The sequence below is a fragment of the Lissotriton vulgaris genome, chromosome 12 (genome assembly GCF_964263255.1).
Source record: "Lissotriton vulgaris chromosome 12, aLisVul1.2, whole genome shotgun sequence".
Lineage (NCBI taxonomy): Eukaryota > Metazoa > Chordata > Amphibia > Caudata > Salamandridae > Lissotriton > Lissotriton vulgaris.
In genome coordinates this window covers 71,877,984-71,904,991 of record NC_141700.1, presented here as the reverse complement: position 1 = coordinate 71,904,991, position 27,008 = coordinate 71,877,984, and the positions used below count along the sequence as shown (strand labels likewise).

General features: G+C 45.9%; 1 protein-coding gene across 2 annotated transcripts in view; it reads right to left on the bottom strand.

Moving 5' to 3' along the window:
* Positions 1 to 27,008, bottom strand: part of CSNK1G2 (casein kinase 1 gamma 2) — a 142,410-nt gene that overhangs the window by 50,680 nt on the left and 64,722 nt on the right. For both annotated transcript variants that reach the window (XM_086947172.1, XM_086947173.1), the window contains exons 3-4: positions 10,443 to 10,483; positions 7,864 to 7,933 (exon numbers count right to left, since the gene is read on the bottom strand). In XM_086947172.1, the coding sequence (XP_086803298.1) occupies positions 7,864 to 7,933; positions 10,443 to 10,483 (111 nt within the window). The remainder of the gene's footprint in view (positions 1 to 7,863; positions 7,934 to 10,442; positions 10,484 to 27,008) is intronic.

Sequence of the window (27,008 nt, the reverse complement as noted above, 5' to 3'; positions counted from 1 at the left end):
CTTGGAATCGTGTGAGATGGTGCTCTGGCATGAGCTGAGCCCGTTTGCAGCTTGCGGAACCAAGTCCTCGCGGTTATATGCGATCTCTGGTATTGCTTTATCAAAACATGTCGAGTAAGGTGTCATACGAATGGGAATACTAACCCCTCGCCAATTCTGGCGACGGGGTTAGCATTCCACCCTTCTAGAGGGACACGACATGTATGTAACTGTGAACCCCGGTTAAAGTTAAACAAAGCCTCAGCTCCACAAAATGGATGCTGCCACCACAGACACGAGTCTGACCTCCTGCTGCTGGGAGTCCTTCCAGCGAGGAGAGCTTGGACAAAGGGTTTCCTGTCCGGGGCGGTGCTAGCACCATCCCAGACAGGGTTTTGTGTATCCTGGGTAGGCAGGGCTTTACAGGAAGGTGACTGCTGTGTGGCACCCCGGTGCTCACTACGCATAGGCCGGTCAGAACCAGGTCCAGGGGCACACCAGCCCCTGGCCTGGGGAAAGTCTGGCATGGGAGAGGGGTGTAACCACCCCCCTCCTAGTCCCACCCATAGGCAGGACCTAGTCACCGGGTCAGCCCCTTTTCCTAGTATAAAGTTAGGAGCGGGCCCCCTTTCAAATTAGATCATCTTTGGAATCAAGACACGACTTTCTTCGAAAGGACTTCAAGATTTCTTCTTCAAGATTCTCCCTTGTGACTAAGGAGTAGTCACTCTGCATCCGCAGGCACCATCTAAAGAACACTGCGGTCTGCTGCAAGTCCTTCCTCAGGAATCTGACGACACAGCTCGACGACACCCGGCTTCCCTGGCACCTCTGACCTCTACTCACCTCTACAGCCAAGCTGAGAACCGCGAGTGCGACGAGACCTTGAGGGACCGGCTATCGCCAAGACTGCACGACTTCTTTACAGCACGCCTGCCGAGTGACCCTCTGGTGAGTGCTTTGGGGTCCGAGAAGCCCCGACCCTGAGCAGCTCCAGCACTGAAGTACAGCCTCCCAGCATCTCCACGATCTGCGTGGGGCCCTTCTGCTTTTTGCTGCTCACCGCGTTGTTTGGCTACTAGCCCGCTGGCTTGTGACCTTCTGAACGACGCCCGACGACATCACTGCTGCTGGTCTGGTTGCTCCAGACTGGCCCTTGCTCCCTTCCAAGAGAGGAGCACCCCGGACCCTCCTGGTCCACTCCAGACGCCATTTTAGGTCCACCGCGTGGGCTTGAATTAGCCAAGGCTTTGTTGCCCAATCCCGGGTCCAGCGACGCTGACAGCTTCATCCATCGTGGGACAGCTCGCTCCTCCATCCTGGTCGCCCACAACGCCTCCTGGTCCGTGAGATCTGCAGAGCCCAGCGTCGCCCACTCACCTAGTCGAGGTGACTACCATCCGGTGCCCTCCTGGTGCCACCTGACTACTGGCTAGTAGTCACGAACTTGGTCCCCTCTGCTTTCAGGTATCGCCCATCTTCAAGATCCAGGCTTGGATCACTTCGAACTCTCTTCACTGGTCGCCTGCCAGCATCTTCCTTCCAGGCTCCTGGTCCGTCTACGAGGATTCCCGACGTCTTTTGAGACATATGCAGCTGCAGCCCCTGGGCTAGGTAACTTCGGCATTTCGGTGCCCCAGCATAGCCTCACTATCCAAGGGTCAGAATCCACTTTCGTTTTCCTGCTACCAGGTCGGGTTCGCCCGAGAACACTAACTTTGCATTTACTAGCTACCATAGACTTTGTCCCGCATCACGCGTGAGAGTGCACACTCTGCACCCGAGTCCCCTGGGTCTCCTAGAAGTAATCTAACGATTCTATAGTCAAGTCCTAGCGATTCCAAAGCCTATTAGTACTGCACTTACCGGCTAGTAAATTCGCATTCCACTTTCAGAGTATATGGTTTTCCGTGCCCCTCGGGCATTTGTAAATACTGTGCTAACTTAAGTATTTTCGTAAGAGTTTTGTTTTGTGCTTAGTACCCTGTCCTCATAAAGAGTACAGGGCTGTTGTGATTCTAATAAATACATTGTTTATTTTCATAACACTTGTGAGGTGTCCTTTCACTTGGTGTTCAAGGGGTATATGTGTGGTATAACAGCTGGCTTAACACGCCCTCTCGAGTCTTTAGCCTTAGACTGCTCGTATCCACACTACTAGGATAGCTGGTCTATAAGGTTGACTTACAACCAATCATCAATAAGGGTTGTTGGACTGATACATAGTGATCACTAGAATAGTGAGCACTGCATATCAGGCCACCTTCTCACAACAGGGATCTGGAAAAAGGAAGTCTGCGAAGGGCATTTCCTGTAGGCAGTCAATGCAGCAAGATGAACCTTAATGGAATGAACCTTAAGTCCAGACTGCGCCAAATGTAGAAGGTAAGGAAGGATGACATCTTTCTTGCACGTTGTCGAGTCAAAGTTCTTTGACTTGCACCAGATACAGAACCTCTTCCACTTGTAAGCATAGGAGGTCCGAGTGGAAGGTCTCTTAGACTCCTTCAGTATGTCCATGCAATCTTCGGGCAGATTCAGATGGCCATATTGCACTATCTCAGGAGCCATGCCGCCAAACTCAAAGACGAGAAGTTGGGGTGCAACATCTGCCCCCCGAACTTCGTGAGAAGGTCGGGCCTGCACGGCAGCCGTATGCGAGGAAGGAGAGAGCGGTGAAGCATGTCCGTGAACCACCACTACCTGGGCCATTCCGGGGCAATGAGTATCATCTGAGCCCTGGACCGGGCCAGCTTGATGAGTACCGCCGGAATCAGGGGAATGGGCGGAAAAGCATACAGAAAGCTGTTCGACCAGTTGATCCATAGCGCATTCCCCAGCATCCCCTGCTGATAGTACCTGGAGGCGAAGTCTCTGCATTTGCTGTTTTCGGCGTTGGCGAACAGATCTACGTCTGGAGTCTCCCACTTTGCGAAGACTTCTCCTAGTACTTCGTCGTTTATGACCCATTCGTGGTTTTCCTGAATCAGTCTGCTCAGTGCGTCCGCCTGAACATTCTGCACACCTGGCAGATGGGTAGCCGTTATCATCAGTCCTCTGGCCAGAAGCCAGTGCCAGATCGTCTGCGCCTCCTGTGACAGAGTGCGTTATCTCGAACCCCCCTGCTTGTTGAGGTAATACATTGTGGTCGTATTGTCCGTCTGTACAAGCAGAGAGTTGGTCTGAAAGGACGGAAGAAAGGCCTTCAGTGCCAAGTGAACAGCTCTGAGTTCCAGGAAATTGATGTGATACGTGGCCTCCATCGGGGACCACGTTCCTTGAATCTGTAAGTCTCCGGAGTGGGCCCCCCAACCGTGGAGAGAAGCATCCGTCACGACTGTCTGCGTGGGAATGTCCTTGTGGAAGGGAACCCCTCTGAGGAGATTCTCGGCTGAACACTATCACTTCAGGGACTGAAGAGCATGCAGAGACAGGCGTATCTTGTCGTCCCAAGATCCTTTCCTCTGATCCCACTGGTCCTCCAAGCACTCTTGCAACGGTCTCATGTGCAGTCGTGCGTGTGGCGTTAGGAAGATACAAGAGGCCATCGATCCCAGTAGAGAAGACACCGTCCTCACTGTTGTAGATGGAGTGGTCATAAGAGCCTGAGCCTTCCGAAGGAGTGATAATCGTCGCTCCTCCGAAGGAGACACGCTTGCTGACAGCGTATTGATGGAGGCTCCCAAGTACTGTATGCATTGGACCAGAGTCGGGACAGACTTGGACATGTTGATATGCAACACCAGCTTGTTCAAGAGAACGCACGTCTTCTGGAAGTGTGCTCGAGCTTCCGAGAAGGAGGAGGCCTTGATCAACCAATCGTCCAAGTAGACGAACACCTTGTTCTTCCTCAGGTGTGCTACCGCCGCCACGCCATTCGAGAATGTTCTCGGCGCAGACTTTAGTCCGAATGGGAGTACTGTGTATTGATAATGATTGGTGCTGACTTGGAATCGCAGGAACTTTCTGTGTTTGTGTGTAATGGGCACATGGAAGTACGCATCCTGTAGGTCTATAGCGCATAGCCAGTCTCCCTGTTGCAACGGAGGATAAATCTGATGCAACGACAGCATGAGAAACTTCTCTCTGCGAATCCACTTGTTTGCTTGTCGCAAGTCCAGAATGGGCCTGAACTCGTTCTGGTCCTTCTTGGGAACCAGAAAGAACAGGGAGTACAGACCGCTTCCTCTCTGAGACAGAGGTACGTCTTCTATCGCCCTTTTCTTTAACAGGATATCGGCCTCCGCCTGAAGCTCGCGCAGCTGAAACTGCGAGCTGACCGGTGGAATTGCTGGAGGCCGGCTGGTGAACCGAAGACTGTATCCATTGCAAACAATATTCAGCACCCACTTGTCCTGAGTAATTTTTCTCCACTCTGCCAGAAAAAATGTAATGCTTCCCCCTACTGGAGTGGGTAACGGATGCGGGGGAAGTAAGCACTCAGGGCCTAGACCCGGCCGGGCCTTTGGTCGCTGGTGCCGACTGTTGGCCGCCTCTGCCCTTCGGGTGCTTCTGGAACGGCCTTCGGAACTGCTGCTGTTGTTGCTGTCCCAAAGCTTGGCCACGCCCTCTGCCCTGTCCACCGAACCGTCTCTGGAACGGGTGGGGTGGTATGATTTCTTTGTCTCTTTGGGCTTTTCCAGACCCACTGCCGTGAGTGTTTCGGCCTCCGCCTTCATGCGGGCCATTTCGTCATCCGCATGTTTCCCAAATAGGGTTTCGCCAGAGAAGGGAAGATTGGCAACCCTTTGCTGTGCGTCAGGTTTCAGTGACGTAAGACTGAGCCAGGCGTGTTGTCGCTGGTTAATCCCATGGCAGGAGCCATCTGCCGCCAAGAGGGACAAATCGGCTGCAGCGCTGATGATCCGATTCGCCACCAGCATCCCCTCACTTAACACCTCCTGGAAATCTTCCCTTTTGTCGCGAGGCAGGTGTTCCACAAACTGCTGGAGGGAGTCCCAGAGGGCACGGTCATAGCGTCCCAACAAGGCTGTGGCACTCACAGCCTTCATGGAGGTCGCCGACGTTCCACACACCTTCCTCCCAGCCGAATCCATCCATCTAGACTCTTTATCTGGGGGGGACTGTGGATGACGGGGTGGTAGCATGCTGTTTGCGAGCCACCGTCACTATCACAGAATCCGGAGGAGGTTCCACTCTAAGACAAGCCGGATCAGAATCGGAAGCCCGGTACTTTTTCTGTAGCCTCGAGGCGGCCGCCTTAGTCACCGCCGGGGTGAGAAAAAGGTTCATGGCCGGTTCCTCCAGGCCAGGCGCCAGTGGCAATAATGGACGAGACAGATGTTTCTGGTGCAGTGTCTCGAAAATTACCGATGTCTTGGGCGTAGGCACCGTCAACGAGATGCCCAATTTTGCTGCACCTCTTAAAAGGACATTATGAAAAGCCACCAGATCATCAACCGGCGACACCCTTGTGTCCGGTGACCCCGACAAAGTCTGAGAGTAGTCCCTGGTCCCTGAGGACTTCGTATGGGAGCGAGACGTGTGCCTCCTGTGGCGGCGTCTGGACCGCGTGGATGACCTGTTGTGCGATCGTTCCCTCCTCCTGGAACGAGAGCGCGACCTCCCAGTTCGTGGGCGCTCCGCAGGTTTCCGTGGAGGCGTCTCCCGTGGCCTATCCTGGGGTTTTGGTCTAGGCTTCCCCTTAGGCGGTGTAGCAAGAGGAGGCAGTGACGCCGACCTTGGCGGAGAAACAGGAGGTATCTCCAGCCGAGGGGCAGGCCCATGCGGCAGAAGCGGTGGTGGTGGTTGTCCTGAGGGAGGAAGTGGTGGAAGAGGAGGGTTGACGGGAGGATCCTCCTTAGGTACAGGGGGAGGGGGAGCCTTCGGCCGAGGTGGTGTATATACCACCGAGTGCACCGAGCCCGGTGACTTCTTCGGGGGAGGGGACTGCGAACCAGCCCCTCCAGTAGGTGATCGCCGTCTCCGGCACCCTTCACCAGACCCAGTGTGACTTCTGGCGCCAGAACTCCTTCTGCACCGCTTAGGAGAGTTGGAACAACTCCGAGACGCCGATCTCTTCCTTCTCACCGCTGAGCGTCTCTTTTCCGGAGTCGAATGTCGCCTCCGCGACTCTGGCGTCGAACGCCGCCTCCGCAACGTCGATCTCTTCTTCCTCGACGCCGAACGCCGCCTCCGACCGTTCCATTCTCGCCGACGAGCGTCGTCGACTCCTTGACGCCGACCGCTTTCTCGAGGTCCTCGACGCTGAGGATCCCCTCGACGCCGACCGTCTTCTCGACGGCGACCTGCGGTGTCGCCTCGACGGCGAGCGCCGACGCCTGTCGCTCTTCCTTCGACGTCGATAGCTCGACACTGACGTCGACGACGAAGACGCCGTCGACGGTGGTCTCGACGACGGCCTACCCAGGCCTTTCGACGTCGAATCTTCACGCAGTCTCGACCCGGAGAGATGGGGAACAGACCGTCGTCATCCCTCTCGACGTTGTCGATGCAATCGACGCCGAAGGAGACCAGGACCATTTGCTGGTTTTCCTGCCTCTGGGGAGCCCCCCAGAGGCCTCAGCAGAGGCAGAGGGAACCTTCCCAGCCCCACCTGCAGCCTGCAGTCGTCTCTCCTCCAGGCCTTGCAGCCTAATCTTCAGCCTTTCCCTCAGGGTCCTTGCTGAAAGGTGCTGGCAGATGTCACATTCTTCAGGGACATGTGCTTCAGGGAGACAGATAATGCAGACGTGTGGATCAGTCTTGGACTTCTTCCTTCCACATGCTGGGCATTTGTCGAAAAGAGCAGGCATTTTAGAGCCCTAAAAAGCCTGAACAAACACACAGGAGTGAAGGGATACACCAAGAAATATAAACTGCAAACACTTATCAAAAAAGTGAATAAAAATCCAATAAACCCTTGAAAAGGGGAGAGCTCAATGCCAGGGTCCTGTTAGCAGGAGCCAGAAAAAAGAACAAAGTAAAAGGGACCTGCTGTGCATTCTGGGATACTGGGAGAAAATTCTGGAAAGTTCTCTTAAAGGCACAGTATCCTATTTAAGCCACATAATGGCAGCCTATGGGGCTTGTCGGTCCATGCCTTCCTCTCTATCATTCCAGAGTCTTTTACTGGTAGAGGCAAGTTTCTCTATGAAAGAAACTGGGCAGGCTGTGTTGTGTGTGGTTTTGTTTGGTGGAATTTCTAGTTGAAGTGCTGGACAGTGTAGCCTGTGGATATAGGCTGCATTATTTGTCTTTAAATTCTCTCTTAAGTGTCTTTGCAGTTTCTGCATGATTTGACAACTTAAGAGTTTATATTTGATTGCCGGGGTCCACGCACATGGGCGGGACTATTTACAAGATTATGACTATACACAGAGATCCCCTACTACAGAAGGAATAGTTTCTTATCTGTAACTCCAGTTCTCTCATAAGGAAATCTCCATTGAAGTAATAAGTAATGAATAGTCCCGACCACGTGGTGAGATCCTGGACAACTATCTTGTTACGCGATTGTTTTCAGATATATGACGGTTAGTGAAGAAGGGCATGGAGCCTGTAATGGCTTGAGATAACCGTTATAAGATCATGAAATACCAGAGGTTCAATTAAATGAACTTGGATTTGCAAATATAAATTAATTGCAATAACAACAAGTTATCTTGCCAAATCCAAAACTTAAGAGCAGACTTTAAAAGAACTCTTAAAATGGTTTCCTTTCTTTCCCGTTAGGATGGTCAGCTGCTGCAGTTCTAGTCCATTATTCAGATTCAGCACTATGAAGCCATACTTTATCCAAGGACTTTACTAATCATACAGCAAGTTTGATAAGGGTTGACAACATGACAATTTCATCAAAGGCCAACAGCAGGCAACCCCTCCAAACCACTAAGCAGCTGCAACCGTGACATGCAGTCTTACCTGAGTTTCCAAGCTGTTTGTAAAACCGGTATTCCAGATGTAGCTGAGGGGCTCTTGATTTTATAGGTTCCTTTCAAACAAAAAAATAGAAATGAATTTTTGACTGAGAGCAAGATGCTGCTCATTATACCACTGTGTTACAAATGTGGCAGGCTATGACTTTAGTACCTGCCTTCTTCCTGCCTACTTATGACAGCCATTCCCTACCAGAGTGTGACTAGTGACATAAACCTTCAAGAAATTCCCCAGGTCACTCACATGCACACCCAATGCCACCCCTTATCCCCAACCCACCCTGTTGCGCAGATGCATGCCATGTTCATCCTTTTCGTCCTCAGGGTGTGCCCCACAATCATTACTATTCAACTCCAAACAAAATGCTAGCGCTGATCTTAAAACCATCAGCTTGCACATATCAAATTGCATGCACTTTGCCCAGGTTGTTTGCACTCCCCCTGTTCGCTCCAATATACACACGCCCCGGTTCTAACCTCATTCATACAACTCATCTAACTGCGAGGCATATGCCACACCTTACTTCCCTTGCATCCTTCAGCTCTCTGAGGCACAGTAATAAGCATCCGTAGAGGGGGGTAAAGAAACTGCTTTTATCCATTTACTTTTTAAGCATAGGATATGGAAGCCATTTATTCATTCAGATAAATAACTACAAATTTGACATCAAGTGAGGCAAAGGCCTCTCTCTCAGAAAGAGTTGATATCTGTGCTCATCAGAACCCACACCCAACTGACTATCACCACCTAAATGTTCCTCCCAGAACGCACCAATAGTTTCAGCTGTCCTGCTATCCACTAAACATGCCTACGTAACACCCAGTTCACTCCTGTATGTCAATACAAAGTCCAACCACACCCACATGACACCACCAGACCACTCTTGTGAACAGTAACTTACTGCCCTTCAGCAGGCATGAATACCACAAACCCATGTGGAAACCAACACCATACCATGCTCTCAAATGTGCAGGATAATTCTCTAGCTCAGTTGCATATGAATGTAACGCCATCATTCTGCATCCCTTTTCTCACCTACCTAAAACCACAATTTCATGCCACACAACCCATTCAAACTAAGTTCACAATTGCACACAAAGACCTGCTGCAGCCCTGTCTTAACCTACACCAACTTGTCATGCCCATAAAGCACACATATGAAACTCAGTTCAACTTTTTGATACTCGCGTCCATCCTCAACAGTACATACATCCAGCACAAATAGAGACACCCTGGTTGCCCCAACATCAATACACTGTCACACACTACCAAGGTATACCACCACCTGAATCCTTATACCCACCCAACAATATGCACAATTGACCTCAACACCACAGTTATACACTACAATAGGGCAGTCAGAATATCATTAAGCCCTGCTAGCCCTGCTCGTGTTCAACCCAGTACAGAATGTACACCAGAACTCAAGTCTACTTACCAGCCGGCTCCCAACTTACCCGTGCATGCCAAAACTCGACCACAAGCATACCAATTACAGAGCTAGCACCTCAATACTTCAGATGGTTATCAACCAAATAACACACAAGGCGGACTTGAACATGTGTGCAACAATCCCTAAGCCCTTGCCAGCCCGGAGTAACAATATCAGCGAATATGCCAGTTTCTATAATGCAAGCAAAGCAAAAAGTGATCCAGGCATTTACACAAAACCAATAGCCCCAGCTACGATTCAAAAAGGGGGTGGTGATGAACAGAGTGTCTGAATTAAGCAGACCACTCTTACCCAGTCAAGAGATCAGGGCTTGATCCATCACCGTTATTTAGCTCACTGCATCACCCCAGTTCAGAACCTGGCTATATGCAAATTAGTCTGACCCAGTGAGCAGTGAGCTAAAAAACTGTGATGGATCAAGCCCTGATCTGTTGAATGGGTACGAGTGTTCTGTTTAATTCAGATACTCTATCCATCACCACCCCCTTTTCTGAATCGTTTTGTCCACCATAAGCGTGGAAGGGTATACTCAGATGTGAGTCCCTTGCTCATTGCACCATCAGGATTCAAGCAAGCCGGGCCGAAGATGGCTGTAATGCCAGAAACCGGTCCCCGGAACCTTGTTTCCTTCCCAGTATAAGAATTGGCTTGGTAGTTTGGTCTGCCCTGTTCCCATGATGCACTGGGCCAGGGACAGACTAATTTGCATGTAGCCAGGTTCTGAGCTGGGATGGTGCAGTGAGCTAAAAAACGGTGATGGATCAAGCCCTGATCTGTTGACTGGGTACGAGTGTTCTGTTTAATTCAGATACTCTGTCCATCACCACCCCCTTTTCTGAATCAATAGCCCCAGCTGGCACTTACAAACAGCACAAGACCAAAAGTGTGCCTTATAAACCACGTAATTGTTGTTGATTTCCCCAATCTACTTCTTCACATTAAATCTTTTCACTTTCACCCATAAGCCATCATCAATCTGGCAGAGCAAAACTGACCTTAAGAATGCATAATTAATGCATTATGCTCCCCAATAGTCTCCAACTAGCCCACAACAAATATTGCACAATCAAGCCACAGAGGTAAAGTAAAGAAACAAAATACACAAACTCACCAATTTTATGGCCACGTATTCATTGGTGTACAAATTCTTCCCTGTATGAAAGAAATGGAACATTAGAAAAATCATCGGAAATTCGGCGTTCGAGTCACTGCATAAAGGTGCCATGCAAACAAAGCTAATGAGTATAAAACTATTTATAAATTGCAATATTTTACTGCCTCATTTTTGACCAAGCATTTACAATAGAATATGTTTTGCCTTGCCCACATAATTCGAATACCTTGACCGTAGCAAAAATATGTAGGTTATGAAGCGATGGCTCGCTGATCAAGAACACTAGTGTAGATGTTACATATGTTCATCTGCACCGGTATTGCTCTTCTGAGCTTCTTGAACTCCAATGTATTCAAACCGATTTACATTCGATAATTGGTATATTGAGCTATGGCTATGCACAATATGCCAGAAATTCCAAACATTAAAATCAAGGCCAGCGTTATGCTAGGGTGAGTACCACCAAAACACGCCTGCCCAAAATATATCTTAAAAGACTACCACAATGTAGGGGTCTGTATTATATATATCAACAAGGAGAGAGGTAGGGAGAGTCAGGGACACTCTCTTAGTCCCCGGTTAAATGTCAAACAACAAAAGAAGAGAGGTCTAGTCTGGTCAAGCACACGGCTACCAGAAATATGGAGCAAAAAGATAAGTGGATAGTATTGATAACAGTCACTCTATTTGAGTGGGATCACAGTCACTCTATTTGAGTAGGAAAGCCCTCACACACCGACCTGGTCAGTGTCATGCTTCATCATCGGGCCCCACCGAAGAGACCGAGTGTCTCTTCGGTGTGCTGCGACGCCAGAAAGACTGCGGAGCTGGTCGTGTGGGGAGGATGTGTTGTGAAAGTTCTAAAATTAAAAGTGACTAACAGGGTATCAGAAAAACTTTAATGAGTGATCCCTAAGACACGTGTAAGTGGTATATGTGTCTGAATTTAATAGCCAAGGTTATTAGGATTTTGTTTAAATTCAGCTAAATACCACGAGTTTATTAAAATTAATCAGTCAACATGTTTCTGCCTTCAATGTGGTATATATTCACCATGGCATTCTTCAGGACTAAAACCCCGGCGGTATGGACACTCTAATAGTCCACCCTAACCTGGGGGCGTGAAAGTGAAAAAGAAAAAGTGAAAAAAGTGCTTAAAAATTAGGAGAGCAAATTGCTCAATCCAAAAAACCCCAAATTCAGGGGTGTATCAGCACTTTAAAACTGGGCGCTACTTGCACCATGGGTCTCGGGAGGGGGGTTGGAGCGCGCTTGGCACATCGCCCTCAGCGCTCACAGCCCGCTTGTCAACCTGCAAGAACCCTCTGGACCGGACCCCGACGGGTCTGTATTATAGCAGGTGTACAATGCACCAAGAATGACAACTATTCTGTTAGGACGAGGAAGAAGCCAGAGAAAGGCACCCTCTATACAATATAGATGGTAACAATGTGCCAAGAATGACCCCAATTTGCCATGCAAGCATATTACCGCGGGTCACTACATGCCATGGATGATCACAAGTTACCAAGAAAAACCACCATTAAGCTTGGGCCAGCTTCTGACTATGGCTGGTAATCCGTAATGCCAGTTGAATGCACAAAATTTGCCAAAACTCACAACCAATAAGTGAGTGCCTGCACGGGTAGGTTATCGGCAGCAGCCTGTTGATGCCAACAATTTGCCAAGAAATACCACCATTGCAGCATGGCCAATATTTGACATGGTTGCATTGCGTGTAGAACACTCATACTGTTTGACATTTGCGTACACACACACATAAAAACACAATAGGGCATACATATTTTTTTCTTCACACATATATACTTCATCTCGGCTTCAGGCTGCCTCTCATCTCCCTCACATGGCCGGCTCCGAGCTGCTGCTACATACGCAGCAGAACAAAGCAAGAGGAGATTTGAGCACCTTGTGTGGCCTGCATGCATTGGCATTAGGCTAGTACCGAGGATAGGGGACAAAAGCAAAAGAACAATTCTGATGGGGATATGAGGGTTTCCTGGTCGCTGTGCTTGGGGGGGGGTGAGAGGGGTGTGGATGCAGAAGGGGCTCAAACAGGAACACCAACCTCCTAAATTATCTAAATATCCTGGCCACATTCCTGCTACACTGCCCACATAATTACCCAACCACACACTTTGGCATCCTTTTCATCACTGTAGCACCACTGTGCCAAATTCTGTAGGACATAACTTGCCCTGGTAATTGGGAAATGGAAAAAAAAACAATGGTATATCTCTAAATGACATACTATTTACTGTCATGCCTATTAACAACAAAACATTGATGTTCGAACTGTCTACATGAAAGTGCTTACTATGGTCTCTGTAGGGTAACCCCACTCGGGGTCATATAGTTATACACTAACCTCCTAATGAACAAGCATTCATAAATGAATCTCAAAGAACCCAAATTTACAGATTACCATTATACAGCCAGACTGTAGGTTTACAGGGCAGCCGAATTACGCAAACTCCATCTGTTATGAAGATACGAAAAACATACTACAACTTGAATACCCATGAGATCTTCCTACTTGAACCATTAGATAATTACTACAAGGAACTTTACACTGGATGCTAACAAACCAGCGACTACTATTTAATCATCTGGCATCGAGAACTTGGAGCCGCACACACTCAAAGTGAAGAATTTATGGGCGATTTGAATTCTTATTTCTCAGGCAAACCAAGCTATCACATAAAAAAAGCTTCAACATATTGTCCTGCCTTCGCTTAATCTTCACCCTAAGAACTTTCAATCTTTCAACTTAGTGCTTTACCACCATGCCATGCAAAAGCGCTATACCTTGGAGCACCCAGCTGATAATCTACAAATGCGTCTGTACCACCCAGGCTTCATACCCTCACACAGGCTGACTGAGGCTAGACCGTACTTCAATAGAATCCCTACACCTACTACCAAACAAGGAACATTATGTTCTGGGCTGATTCCTCTTACGTCAATCACCCTTTGAAACACTGAAAACAGGGAAAAACTCTGGGGTGCTACTTCACCACAATTGGGAAAAACAGATTGTGTTCCGGAGAGCATTAAAAACCCCGCTTATCCTATCCACATAATCACAAGATGAGGGAGATCAAAAATAGAAGTTGGACAGTAGCTACGTGTGATAGTCTTACACTACAAGCAATAACTAATGCTTGGGTGCAGCGACACACACACACCACGCAAGGTCTGAGGTACGTCTTTCAACATCATGTAGATTATCCAACACTTTCCATAAGAGAAACAACATACACACTAAAAGGGTACCCAGGTACCTAAAGCAAATCTTAGTATTTCCTGTACTTGACATGGGTATGAAGAGAAGTTCAAATGCTCCAATACAATTTATTTTGTACAATATGGTTTCTATGTAGAGGTACTGAAATCAGATTGTGTTACACACAACAACCTCAAATTGAAGCTCATCGTAACATTGGTAAACGGAGAGAAACCAAGATTTTCCAATTTCTTCAACCTTTCAAATTCAGAGGTGACAGTATATACAAGATGAAGAATAATGTAAGGCATCAGAAATTTACTATTTAAGCATGACGTATATGTTCTTTAGAGACAAATCAGAATTTTGCCAGCCCTAATCAAAAGTAAGTAGTTAAAGTCTTTTTGCTTAGTAGGATTAATCAGAAGTTTACTGTATTTGGTAGGTGGAACGTTAGTCTAGATATTTGTCTTGCTATGATGGAACAAGTCATTTTATTGGTGTGGATTAACAAGGAAAGAATTTAATTAAGACAGGTTGCTAAATTCTCCCATCATAGTTTGGAAGTATCAGTCTGACACAAGTGCACTTTTTCAAGGTTTTACTGATGAGATGGCTAACTTTTACAATGAGGCAGTGATCTTACCAGTGTCGGAACCAGCTGTGCAGTAGTGGCCTTTTCTAGATGTAAAGAAAGTTTATTAAAATGGCCATTTTTGGGGGGTTTTTTTTGCTAAGAAGTCCTAAAAATATACCGCCTATATAATAAAAGTAAAGCACTGAAAGGGACGTGCAGTCTACACACCAGGAAACACTGGGACAGGCCACACAGAATATCATCTCTGGTCTCAATTAAAAGCTACTGGAAGGGGAGGAACTTGGCCTTCTCTCATTGACTTATCAGTCCAGCTGGGCTCCACAGACTAGAAAATCACAACTTGATTGTTCAAACAGATACCTTATCAAACCAAGAATAGGGATTTGTTTCTGCTGTGTTAAAATTAGATTAGTGCTTAGAAGTAGCAGAATGAGGAAAGACCGCTATAGGTTTATACCAGCAATCATGTTAGACTGGTGCATCTTATTTATGCCTTTGGTGAATCCTGCAGCAGCCGTTTTGTCTCATTGTGCTTACTGTTCATTTTGTGTGTAGTAGACAAATTTTTGTTGAAATAAATCCTTGAAATGTGTCTTTAGGGCGTTATTCCTGAATGAAAGCATGCATGGAAATTCCTCTATTTATATCTGTAACATCTCATTGTATTGATGATTAGCTGAAACTCATCTCGCTCAAATAGGGCTCAGTGAGTTGTGGAATGGTTGCCGTACAAATGGTTTTCCGATTCCAGTTTGCACACCCAGTACTGATTGCCAGGGGGTCTAGAAAGTGGACCTTGCACCTCTGGAAAATCTAGAGCTCAGCTGTGGGGCAACAATTTTCTACATCTTTAAGTAGTTTTAGATGACACACTCAAAGGTCCATGTACTACAGAGAGAGGTCTGTGGCAATATTAGGGGTACTTCCTTCAGCCCAGTTGGGTACTTTCTATTTTGCTGTAGGTTTGTCAGGCACCAAACTCTCAAAAGAGAATTTCCCATTTTGATTTCTGCAATTTGCATTTCATGTTTGAACGGATTTCTTGAAAATGGCAAAAGCTCTTCCTATTTCTATAGTTCAGTAAAGGGCACCAGTCACATAGCCTCATCTTGCTAAGGGTTTGCATAATATGGAGTGAAGTATCATTTACTGGTATGCACATGTGCTGCTCATCCTTTTGAAATACTTTATTCATGGGTGGAGTTTAATGCCGTAGACACCAACACTGGCACTACTGTACATGCTGCAAAACCAGGTAATTATGTCCCACATCGTGACTTAAAAGTCCCGTTAGGATATCAAGAACACCTGTCATGGTTTAGTGACCGACTATCACATGTAGTGCAGATAAGAATGGGTCTGCTCAGTAGTGATACGGCTGCCTGGCCCGGATTGGCTCGGTGTACACATTAGCTTGATGTTGCAAATCTGAGTGCAAAAGAACGATGGATTTAGGCCCAGATCTCTGTACTGGGGTGAATGTATGACATTGTTCTGCATTCTGTCCATCAACTGTGGTTTTTGCATTTGTCACCCCGAGTGGGATGGGTATGCTCAGACGTGAGTCCCATGCTCTCCACACCACTGGATTCAAGCAAGCTGGGCTGAAGACAGCTGGAATGCCAGAAACCGGTCCTCAAGCTTGTTTCCGTTCCAGGGAAGACATGGCTTGGCAGTTCGGGCTGGACTGTTCCCATGAGGCACAGGGTGAGACTGATTTGCATATGGCCATGTCTGAACTGGGGTGGTGTGGAGTGCAAAAAAACGATGGATTTAGGCCCAGATCTCTGTACTGGGGTGAATGTATGACATTGTTCTGCATTCTGTCCATCAACTGTGGTTTTTGAAAATCTGACACTTCCAGAGGTAAGACATTTACTGATTTAGGTAGTGTGTTTAGAGGGGACTTCAACTGTGTGTCCTACAAACAGATTTTACAGAACAGTTCAATTCAATCTTTATTTCGTTGCAATTGCACCATAAAAGATATACATAACCACATTATTATCGACAAATGTACAAAAATATACAATCAAGGAAGTGCTGGTGCATGACCAAAAAATTACCATAACCCTTCACAGCTAAATCATGAGTTGGGGCTTGAAACACACATCAATAAATATAGTTAAAAGATTTGTTAAAATATTTACAAGGTTAAAAAAAGCATTAAATTGGGTTATAACTGCCAGTTAACAATTCTCGCTACATACACTTAAAATGGCAGAGACAAAAATTGTCTAATGAATTTTACAGCCAAGAGAAATCTACTGATGCCAAACACAATTACTTGACTAGTGTCCGTAATTAATATTCTACCAGCTTCCTTATACGAAGTTGATCCGATATTACGGCACAATGGCACTATCCATTTCCTTCTTGTTTCTGCATAGCTTGAACAGAAAAATAGAATGTGAAAAATGTCTTCTCTTACATTATTTGTGCATAAAGTGCATTTATCGTTGCTGATTTTCCCCCATTTTGTCTCGGTTTCCCGGGTTCTTAGTATGCCATACCTATATTTTAGATACAGGGTTTTCGCCAATGGTGGCTGAATCTCATCAAGAAATATTTCAAACTGGGCCACATTTTTTACCATTAAAATTTTTTCAGTTATAGGGCCATGTGCTCCAACGTATACTGCGTCATGGCTCGCAAGGGCCCAAAAGGAAAGTTTGACTATTTTCTTTGAGGACACGGTCAAAGATTCTGGCTGGCTCCAAAAATGGGATAAACCCAATTTTGTTAACCAAGTTTTGACATGTTTAAACCAAGAAATCTTACTGCTAGTATCTAGTTTCAAAACTTCAACCAGTCCATTTTTATATTCAGTTAACTCAGGGGTAATCCACAACCTGACCCATAACAATAGCGGTCTTAATATTGCATGTAGATCGGTGCGTCGTATGTTCATATCGAGGAGTAGGGGTAGTAATGGAGTATTATTAGGAACCTTTAATAATCCCCTTATGAACTTATTCTCCAAGATTTCAAAAGGTCTTTCTACACACAGGTCCCCAGAGTTCTGCCCCATACAAAACTGCTGATTGGACCTTGCATCTAAAGAGCTCTAATGCTGGGGTAACAGCCTTATTTGCACATTTGTTATGTCTTTTCAGTATCGGAAGACAATTTTGTTTGAACACAATTTTTGATTTTTCTAATTGGGGACTCCAATTTAAAGATGAATCTAATAATACCCCCAGATAAGTAAAACTTTGTTCATAATCAAGCTTTTCTCCATTCAGCGTTAGGTTTTTCTTGAAACTTATGAGGATTGAGAGCCATATATTTAGTCTTTTTTACATTAATTTCTAACGCTTTTGTAATACAATACTGCTGGAACCTATCTAATAGGATATGTAGGCCCCGTGGGGTTTGTGAAATGAGAATCGTGTCATCCGCGAAGAGGAGGGACGGAACTCGTTCCCCCCCCCCCAGGCGAGGTGAGTCGTTGTCACAATTCTCCATATAAACTGCAATATCGTTGACAAAAAGGGAGAAAAGTGTAGGCGCCAGCACGCACCCTTGGCGCACTCCTCTCTTGATAGGGATTGCATCTGTGAGTTCACCATTTGGGCCCCATCTTACCCTAGCGTAGTTATTCTGGTGTAACCCAATCACTAGTTTCAATAGTTCACCTGGGAACCCCTGCTTTTTCTGTGATTTCCACAGTAAGTCACGAGGAATAAGGTCAAATGCTGCTCGTAAATCTACAAAGGTAACATATAGATTACTTCTGCGGATGATGACATATTTCCAATACAGGCAGCATAGCCTTAATACCTGATCGATGGTCCCTGTCTTTTCCCTGAACCCTGCCTGATACTTAGATAAAACCAAGTTTTCCTCCAACAACGTATTTACGCGGTTTAGAATGTGCCTGGCATACATTTTCTGTGTTATATCTAAAAGACTAATGGGGCGGTAGTTCGCTGGGTCACCTCTGTCCCCCTTTTTAAAAATAGTGATAATTTCTGCCCCGTCCCATGTATCGGGGATTTGGTCACCAGCTGCGATGACATTAAACAAATGGTTTAAGTAAGGTGCCCAGATTTCTATATTATGCTTATAAAGATCACCAGGGATCTTATCCAGACCAGGGGGCTTCCCTTGCTTCACAGAAGCAATTGCTGTTTCAGTCTCTTGTATGTCAAAGATTACCAATTGGTTTTCATCATTCTCTACCTGGGTTAGTATTTGGTTTGGGTTTTCCGGGAGCTTTTCCTCTATAATTTGGGCTGCATATAATGATGTAAAGTGATCAACCCATGTAGCTTTGTTTAAGAAAACCTCCCTCGAACCTTTATCTGGCTTATTCCCTTTAGCTACTAACTCCCAGAACTGCCTATGGTCTTATGTTTTTGCAGCTAATAACATACTGGACCAAAGATCCTCATCCCAGGATGATTTGGCTGCAGCTATTGTCTTATTGTAGATTTTCCTTTTTACTTTAAGTTCTGCAGAGCCTTTACTTTTTACCGCATTAATCAGGTCGGTTTTGGCAACTCGGCATTCCCTGTTAAACCAGGGTTTGCCTACAGGTTTTGCATTCACCGACCCGATCCCTTTCCTAGGTTTTTTAGTAATAACATCTAACAGTTTTTTACAAAAGGATTTATGTAATCCAATGAATTCACCAGGTTTGCATTCATCCACATTATAAAATTCAAATGTATTCACAAATGTGGAATAAATGTTAGCCAACAGATCTTTTCTTTCAAGAATGTATGCCCATTTGACGGCCCTTCGATTATTACTTAATACGACATTGTCGCAAGTTAATGGGGCTACTGGGCTATGAATGCCCTCAGTAACACCAGGTTCATTCAGCATACTAGACAAAAAACTCATTTCCAACGGAAAGTGATCGCTCTCAAAGCGTTCTCTAACCTTTAAATCATTTGTATATGGCCACAGATTAAAAGAAACAGAAACATAATCTATCTTGCTCCTACAATTCCCCCTACTAAAAGTAAATGTTTTCGGGGAGTCTGATGGCATGCGCCCATTGCAAGCCCTTAAACCATGGCCTGTGAGCAGCCTTGTGATCTGGAGGGCTAATGTGGTCCCAGGAACAGTTCCATTATTCAATGCTGGTATCCCATTAACAACATCCTCATCCTCGTACAATTTAACCATCCCCACAATCGGCTCAAAATTGCAATTCAGATCACCACATAAAATGATACTTCCATCTTGGTCTAGGGTGTCCATAAACATTTCCAATTTCTCAATACATGGTGACTCCCTATTGGCGGGACATGGTCTATTGTACACATTTATAAGGTTTATCACCCTCTTATCTCTTGTAGTTAGTTTCAGTCCAAGTATATCTAAAGAATCGGTATTTAACATTTTTATCCCCACATCAATGGTTGTACTGATCCATATTACCAACCCTCCTGAGGCTCGCCCTCTTACTGAAGGGACAGCCGCCACTTGGTAGGTTCTATATCCTATTCTATGGACCTGATCCGTGGCCCAGGTTTCCTGTAGCACACAGATATCAAATGTGTTCGTGTAACTGTTCCAGTCAGGGTCACACATTTTTGTACCAACTCCAGCGATATTCCACGAAACTAATGTTATCAATGGGGGTCCCTCTTTTAAACAATGGGTACTAGATTTAATAATGGGAAGTAGATTTTCATCAACAATAGTACAGATGTTCACGTACCTATCCACTAATAACTCACTATTGTCACTATCTCCTTTCTTTGAGTCACAAGGCCTTGTGGTTACTTCTTGCCCATTCCCTACCATGTTATTGCTATTGCAAACTTTTTCGCAGCCAATCTCCTGGTGATTAAATGGTATATTCACCCCCCCACTCTCCTTAGAAGATGCTACACTAAGTTTGGGGATTACATAATTTAATGAAGATACTTCAGGTGTGATGGTCAATGGAATTACCTGTAGTCAATCGACTGACTCAAGACAATCAAATTGGTTATGGGAGAAGAAATTATGGGGATGTTGGATTTGTCCTGACCAACCTCCTCCTTGATGCCTCCTACCACGGTGTCTTACCATAGTCCACCCATCAGTCCTAAAATGAAAGTGACCGGGTGGATAAAAGTGTGTTAGTTTAAATGGTTGTATGGTGGTGGCTGGGTCTGGGTTTGGATACTTCCAATTACAGATGTAGTTAACTATTCTTGGATTGTCAAAATTAATAACTATACTATCCCCTTCTATGTCTTTCGCCAAGTAGCCCACCCAGGGTACTCGCCTGATGCTTAGGATGTTACCCCTCAGGCCAGGGGGTAACGGCCTATTAATATTTAGCCATTGAGTCACCCTTTTCCAGAGGAAAGATGAACTTTCCAACTCCTGTTTGCCTAACTCTGGAACTCCAGTCAGGATTGCCACAAATGGACAGACCTCCGGGGGAAGATTGAGTACATCCCTTGCCTGATCTTTACTTAGTCTATTTCCATTTACCACCCCCTTACTACCTATTGTTGTGCTTGGTGTACTTTGCTTTTGTGGTTTGTCGTTGGATACATCTCTAGGTGTCACAGAGTCCCCCACATTTGGTTTAGGTGCTACTTTTTCATTTGGCACTAGTATTACATCTGGGGTTTTTGCAGACATAGCTTTTGACAATGTTAATTGCGGATTTATACTAGACTTACTCTGTGGGTTGTCTATTATCTCCTCTATGTCCCTTTCTATACGTTTTAAAGATCTCTATTTTACTCAATCTCTCCTCTAATGGGCGGAGTATGTGTCGTAGTGCTTCAAGTATAACAGTAGAAGCAGAATCCCCCCCTTCTGCGCCAATCCCTGCTATGTCCTTATTTTTACCAACAGCCACTTCCAAACTAATATTAGGTGACACAGGCTGCTTAGGACCCTTCTTTCTCTTACCACCAATATTAGTGGTAGGCCCTTGTTTGTTCTTTGAAATAGCCCCTGCGTTCACCCCTTTCTGCTGCCTGGTGTTATATACTTTAGCTTGCTCAACGGGTACCGGTGCAGTACGAGCATTAGGTAAATTATTAGGTGATTATAAAATAGATTGAGACATTTAGAGAACTACCCTCTGAGGCATTCAATATATCATTATTAGTATTTATATCCACAATGATTTCATTACTTTGGGAACCATTAATCTCTCCTACTGTTTCAATTCTGTCTTTGGGAGTAGGTGTTTGAGCATGTGCCATTGGCCCAAGAGAAGATCTTCTTGCAATGGCCAATTCCTGCGAAACCCTCCTTTCCATAATATTTATACTTTCACCCACCACACAGTTCATTCTTTTGATGAATTGGTCCATAGCTCCCGTAAAAGCAGCAGTATTGCTCTTCCCTTTACTTTCCTTTGGAGGCATTATACCAATGGTAGTGGGGTTTGTATGAGCCGGAAAACAAGTAAAAAACTAATGAAATTGAGAAAGTACTCACGAAATAAAGTGAACCAAAGTCAAGGGGGGTGGCCCGACCGACCACTGCTGTCCACTGAGGTCCACAGAGGGCCCGCCCTTTGCCCGGGCTTCGCCCGGCGCCGCCCGCGCGCGTCCGCGACGCGGAGGAAGCTCCTGTCCTTTATGCGCCTCCGGGCGCGCTGACCGGCGGAATTGGGCGGGGCGGGCAAAGGAGCCTGGGAGCTGTAGTCTCCCCCCTCTGCGGCCGCGCGATGGTGCTTGCGGCGGCAGGGGAGACCAACAGCGTCAGGGCCCCAGGAGTGTCCGGTGAGCAAGGTGAGTGTGGCAGCCTCCGGTGAGCAAGGTGAATGTGGCAACCTCCGGTTCACCGCTGGTATGTTCGCTCCGTGCGGCGTTTATGTCCCCCGCTCCTCTGTGGGAGTTCCTGTCCTTTATGCGCCTCCGGGCGCGCTGACCGGCAGAAGTGGGCGGGGCGGGCAAAGGAGCCTGGGAGCTGTAGTCTCCCCCCTCTGCGGCCGCGCGATGGTGCTTGCGGCTGCAGGGGAGACCAACAGCGTCAGGGCCCCAGGAGTGTCCGGTGAGCAAGGTGAGTGTGGCAGCCTCCGGTGAGCAAGGTGAATGTGGCAACCTCCGGTTCACCGCTGGTTTGTTCGCTCCGTGCGGCGTTTATGTCCCCCAGAACAGTTGATCCTGGACTGGCACCACATGAACATGCTGGAAAACAGATAATTAGTCCACAGACTACTAATCCTACCATGGGCTGAGCAAACAAAAAAACATGGAATTCCATTCTGACTTGATTGCAAGACCAACCATTTAGATGGCGTTCTGTCCCATTACAACACCCCACAATAAGCATAGGATTTTGACCATGTGTCGTTCTCTTCTAATGCTCCCTGTGCCACTAGATTCAAGTTAGTCTGGCTGATGAAGGGTGACATACCCCGAATCCGGCCCTCGGATGTTTGTTTCCGGTCCAGGGAGGACCTGGCCTGGCAGCTCGGTCTGGACTGTCCCCATGGGGCACAGGGTCAAGACTGATTTGCATATGGCTGGGTCCAAACTGGGTGGTGTGGTGAGCAAAAGAATTATGGATTTAACCCAGATCTCTTGACTGGGGGTGAATGTTTGAATCATTCAGCATTCCGCCCATCATTTGTTGCAGTCACACTTGTTATGGTAACACCAGTGGAGGACTAACACTTGGGGAACTCTACTTACTCTACTACCAATGGTACAGCCTGATTGACGATGTCATCAGAGGTGTTAAAACAAGAACAGAATGAGCATGGAGTTGCACTTGCTTTGGTTTTGGGAATGAAAGGTAAGTTTGAGCAGTCTCAATAGTCCTGAGGAATGCTTGCAGAGAAGCCACAGGTCTGGCAGTGCGCCAGCAGCTGTCAGCAGTTCCCTTCAAGGCTGAGAAAGGGAACTTCCAGTCAATATTTCAAAAGTTTACACCTCTGGGGGCCGCACCCAAGCTTCAGTGTCAACAACCCGACCGAGGATATCAAGCTCAGCCACTGCTGTTCTCCAAGCCATTCCCCAAAATGGCTCCCCTGCCATCTGCAAGTTCAACATAGTCATTTCTCAGAAATTGCATGGCAGCCCCCGCGTCGGGGACAGAATTGTAATGAGATTATGAAAAGTAAAAATAGCACGAGAAAAAAGGTCCTTGTTCGGTAATTACATGAAGACAGTTTGTATCTTTTTATTCCCCCCCCCCCCCACCAAAAACGAAAATATGACATTTTGCAATCATTACAAAATGAATATAAATGCCTAGCTTCATTCATTTATCATTTCACCTATAGCCTTATTATTTTACATCGTAAGTATCTTTCTTATAATTTGGAGGATGTTATGACCATTACGTCTTTTCTATTCTGGGAATCCCCCTGCTTGTGATGCATGTGCCTGTCAATCCGTCAAAAAGGAAATAGGATTAGTCAAAGGAATAGGTGTCATTAAATAGACTCCTCACTAAGCACTGGAAGTGTAGCGTACCCCCACTTGCTAGACACTGGCGTGCCTCTTTTGATAATTGGGCGAGAGCGGAAAGCACTACCCTTCACAGGGAGGAGACGGCGGGGCTGAGAAAGTTCCCCATAGCGCAACTTTGGGATGACACCCTGAGATCTTTCCGCCAGGCGTCTCTTGACCAAGCGGTTACTTAGACACTTTCCCCTCCGGACCCAGCCTAGGCAGCGGGTAGGATGGAGAGCTGCGCACCCCTGCGCTTACTTCATGCCTGGCACCTGCCTGTGACGTACCGTGACTGAACCGCATAATGCTGCTCCTGTCCCGCACGACAGCGACCCTACCCCCCCCCCCCCCCTTCAGTACAGAGGGCCTGAAGCCTATTTCCCATGACGGGTTGACTCCCCCCTCCTATCGAGGGACCTATATCACATCGGACTCCTGCCTCCCAGACCCCCACAGTGGCCTTTCCCTGGCGCCGAAGACACATATCCATGGATCCACACGGATGCACTTCTTGCTTCCTTATTTCTTTGCTGCTTCTTTTTCTTCTCAGTTTTATAGTCCTTTTCCTTTCTTCATTCTTTTTCCCCTCTCCCCTGTTGGTCAAGTTTCAGAGTCACAATGGTTCTTTCGCTTGACACGCTTGTTAAGATGTTTAGAATATAGTATTATAAGTCCATTGTTTTTTATTTCACACCATCTACTTACGGTACCACCATGGGCGGCCTCTTACCTGTTGCTGGATCAGGGCTGAAGGAGACACATATTTGATGTGCAATGCCACTTTACGTCATGTCTACAGACCCCGGGTTGCGTTCATACCTGAACCACGCGACTGTGCACTCTCTAAAGTCTTTCTACAACACATACCACCTTCATTTGTACAGGTTATGCCCCAGGGATCATTATGATTTCGAGTTGCCCGATGTATTGTCCCTTTCCATTACATGACTATTGCTTTGTAGGAATGTGATTTATCCTTGGGAATATCATGCCCTTCGAGAACGTTGATCTATTTTTTCTTTTACCTTATAGGACATGATGCGTGACCAATGTCCCAAAATGCACTGTTATTGCTCCTAACTGTCTTTGTACGATTAAGGGATGGTTTGTTGCGTTTTATGGTTATTATGATGGCATGCACTGTGAATATGTACTGAAAACTAATTAAAGATATTCAAACAAAAAAAATTAATAGGTATCATTAAAAAAGACACATATAGGATTAGGTTACTGTTCAGGAAGTGATCTTGACAGGAGCTTGCACTTCGCCTACTGAGTACACAACATAATATTGGCCTGTCTACCAGTGTTGGAAGGGGAGGAGTAGTCAGGACAGATCATCTGGTTGATAAGGAAGATCATTTTCTTGAGTCTGGGAGGGCAACAAAACCCCTCCTCACCTGACAGAGACATTCTTGCTCTCTATCACCAAATTGTTTCCTGTGGTAGTCACTAATCCCTTTGGCATACATGAGAAAACAGGAAGTGGCTAGAAGGTGACACTGACCTATAATTTCCCCAACAATCATTTACCTGCTGTATCGCAAGATCTAACAAATTGGTACAATAAACAAACATGCAGCACAAAACGTTCCTGTGCAGGAAAAGCAGCTATATCAAATCTGTATATATGCCACCAATTGTTTACCCTGCTCACAGTCTGTGACTGTATTTTAACACTTTGCAATACAACAAATTACATTTTTAATGGCAGGGTTACTTAAAGATATGCCAATCTAAGAATTAGGTTTGAATTAAGGAAGCTAACAGCAAGGTGCGCCCCACTGAGAATTATGCAAGGAATGAAATCTGAATTTGAGGTGAAATCCCAATAAACCGGATTCAAAGAACCAAACAGAATGTGCATTTTGATGATCAATATAGTATATGTTTTTGTGCACTGCACTGTAAATGCCATCTCTGCGATTCTATAGAAACAAAAATGCAAGGGTCAGCTTTAAGTTTGGGTGAATCTTTTGCTAAGGCACAGCAGAAGTCTGTTTGGAGACTTCGTTGCAGTTGGGGAAAATGTATCTCCTTGCAAGTTACAGTTAATTCCTCCGCCCATATTTGAGCAATTCCTGTATTGAAAAAAGTTTACTCGGACAAAGTAGTCAGTGAGGTTGTTGTGAAGATGGAAACATCTGCACCAGGAAGAGTTAAATGAAGAGCATTTTAAATATCCTTGAATTATAAGTCAATGTGGGTTTCTGCAAGGACAGAGACCAGGATTCGAGACTTGGGACAACCTGAGGATTGATATATCTGCTTCTCCTGCACAGGAACGTTATGTGCTGCATGTTTGTTTATTGTACAATTCATTCAGTATTTACTGACTGACTCTGCATCCAGCCAGAGAATGGAAACTTGATTTTAAGAGAAGCCATAACTTTCATACATGAGCAATATATCATTTTAAAGGTTGCAAGGAAATCAGAGTAGGGGTGATCTGCTCTGGTGGCTTTTCACACACAAATCTGGTTTAGGAGCCTCTTGTCAAGTTAGAAATGCTTCGGAGTTTAATGAAGACTATTCTGTTTAGCTTTATGAATCCGGTGATCTAAGATCAATCCCAGCCTTAACAGAAGAAACGGTGCCTTCTTGTGGATTCAGGTAATTTCACTTGGCCATTCTTTAAATAAAAACAGTTGACTCTCCCTTAAAAGATACTTAGATTTACAAATCTGAAGAAGGCACTGCAGGTAGTTAGTTCTCAGTCCAGTAGAAAATATGAATAAATCCACAAGCAACTCTTATCCAAAAGCTGAGGTACTGCCTAAACAGCAGCCGGTTTACTTATTCTCTTGCTGGACATGAATGGTATCCTTCATAAACCAAGGTTTGCTAGAACACAGTATTTGTGCCTGCCAAAAAAGTGACTTGCGGAGAGATAAGTTTCCTTGCAATGCTCTATAAGTAGCCCTACCCAGATTTACTTTCAGTCTTGTATAATGTATTGATTTTTGCATAATTTATTTGAAACACTAATCTTCACATTGTTTGGTTTGCTTTACTATCCTGCATGGGCAAAACTTCGCTTGCTTTGACACAAGGCTTAAAATGTCACAACAGTCTCATCTTCTTTCCATATATAAGCCTTGGATGGCACTAGCAAAATGCACTGTCAGAGGCTAATGTTGAGCCCTTTAAGATGGGGGAGGGGGGAGGGGAGAGCGTGTAAGTGCCTGCAGGTAAATATTCTGATCAGTGAAGGGAGGAGTGAGATCAGACTGAGTTAAGTGCAGTATCTGGCGCTTCTACACCAGCTTGCACCTCCTTTAACCCCCCTTTTTTCCAAAAAAGTATTGACTTTGAAACCCGAAAGTAGGTGTTTTCCGTAAAGA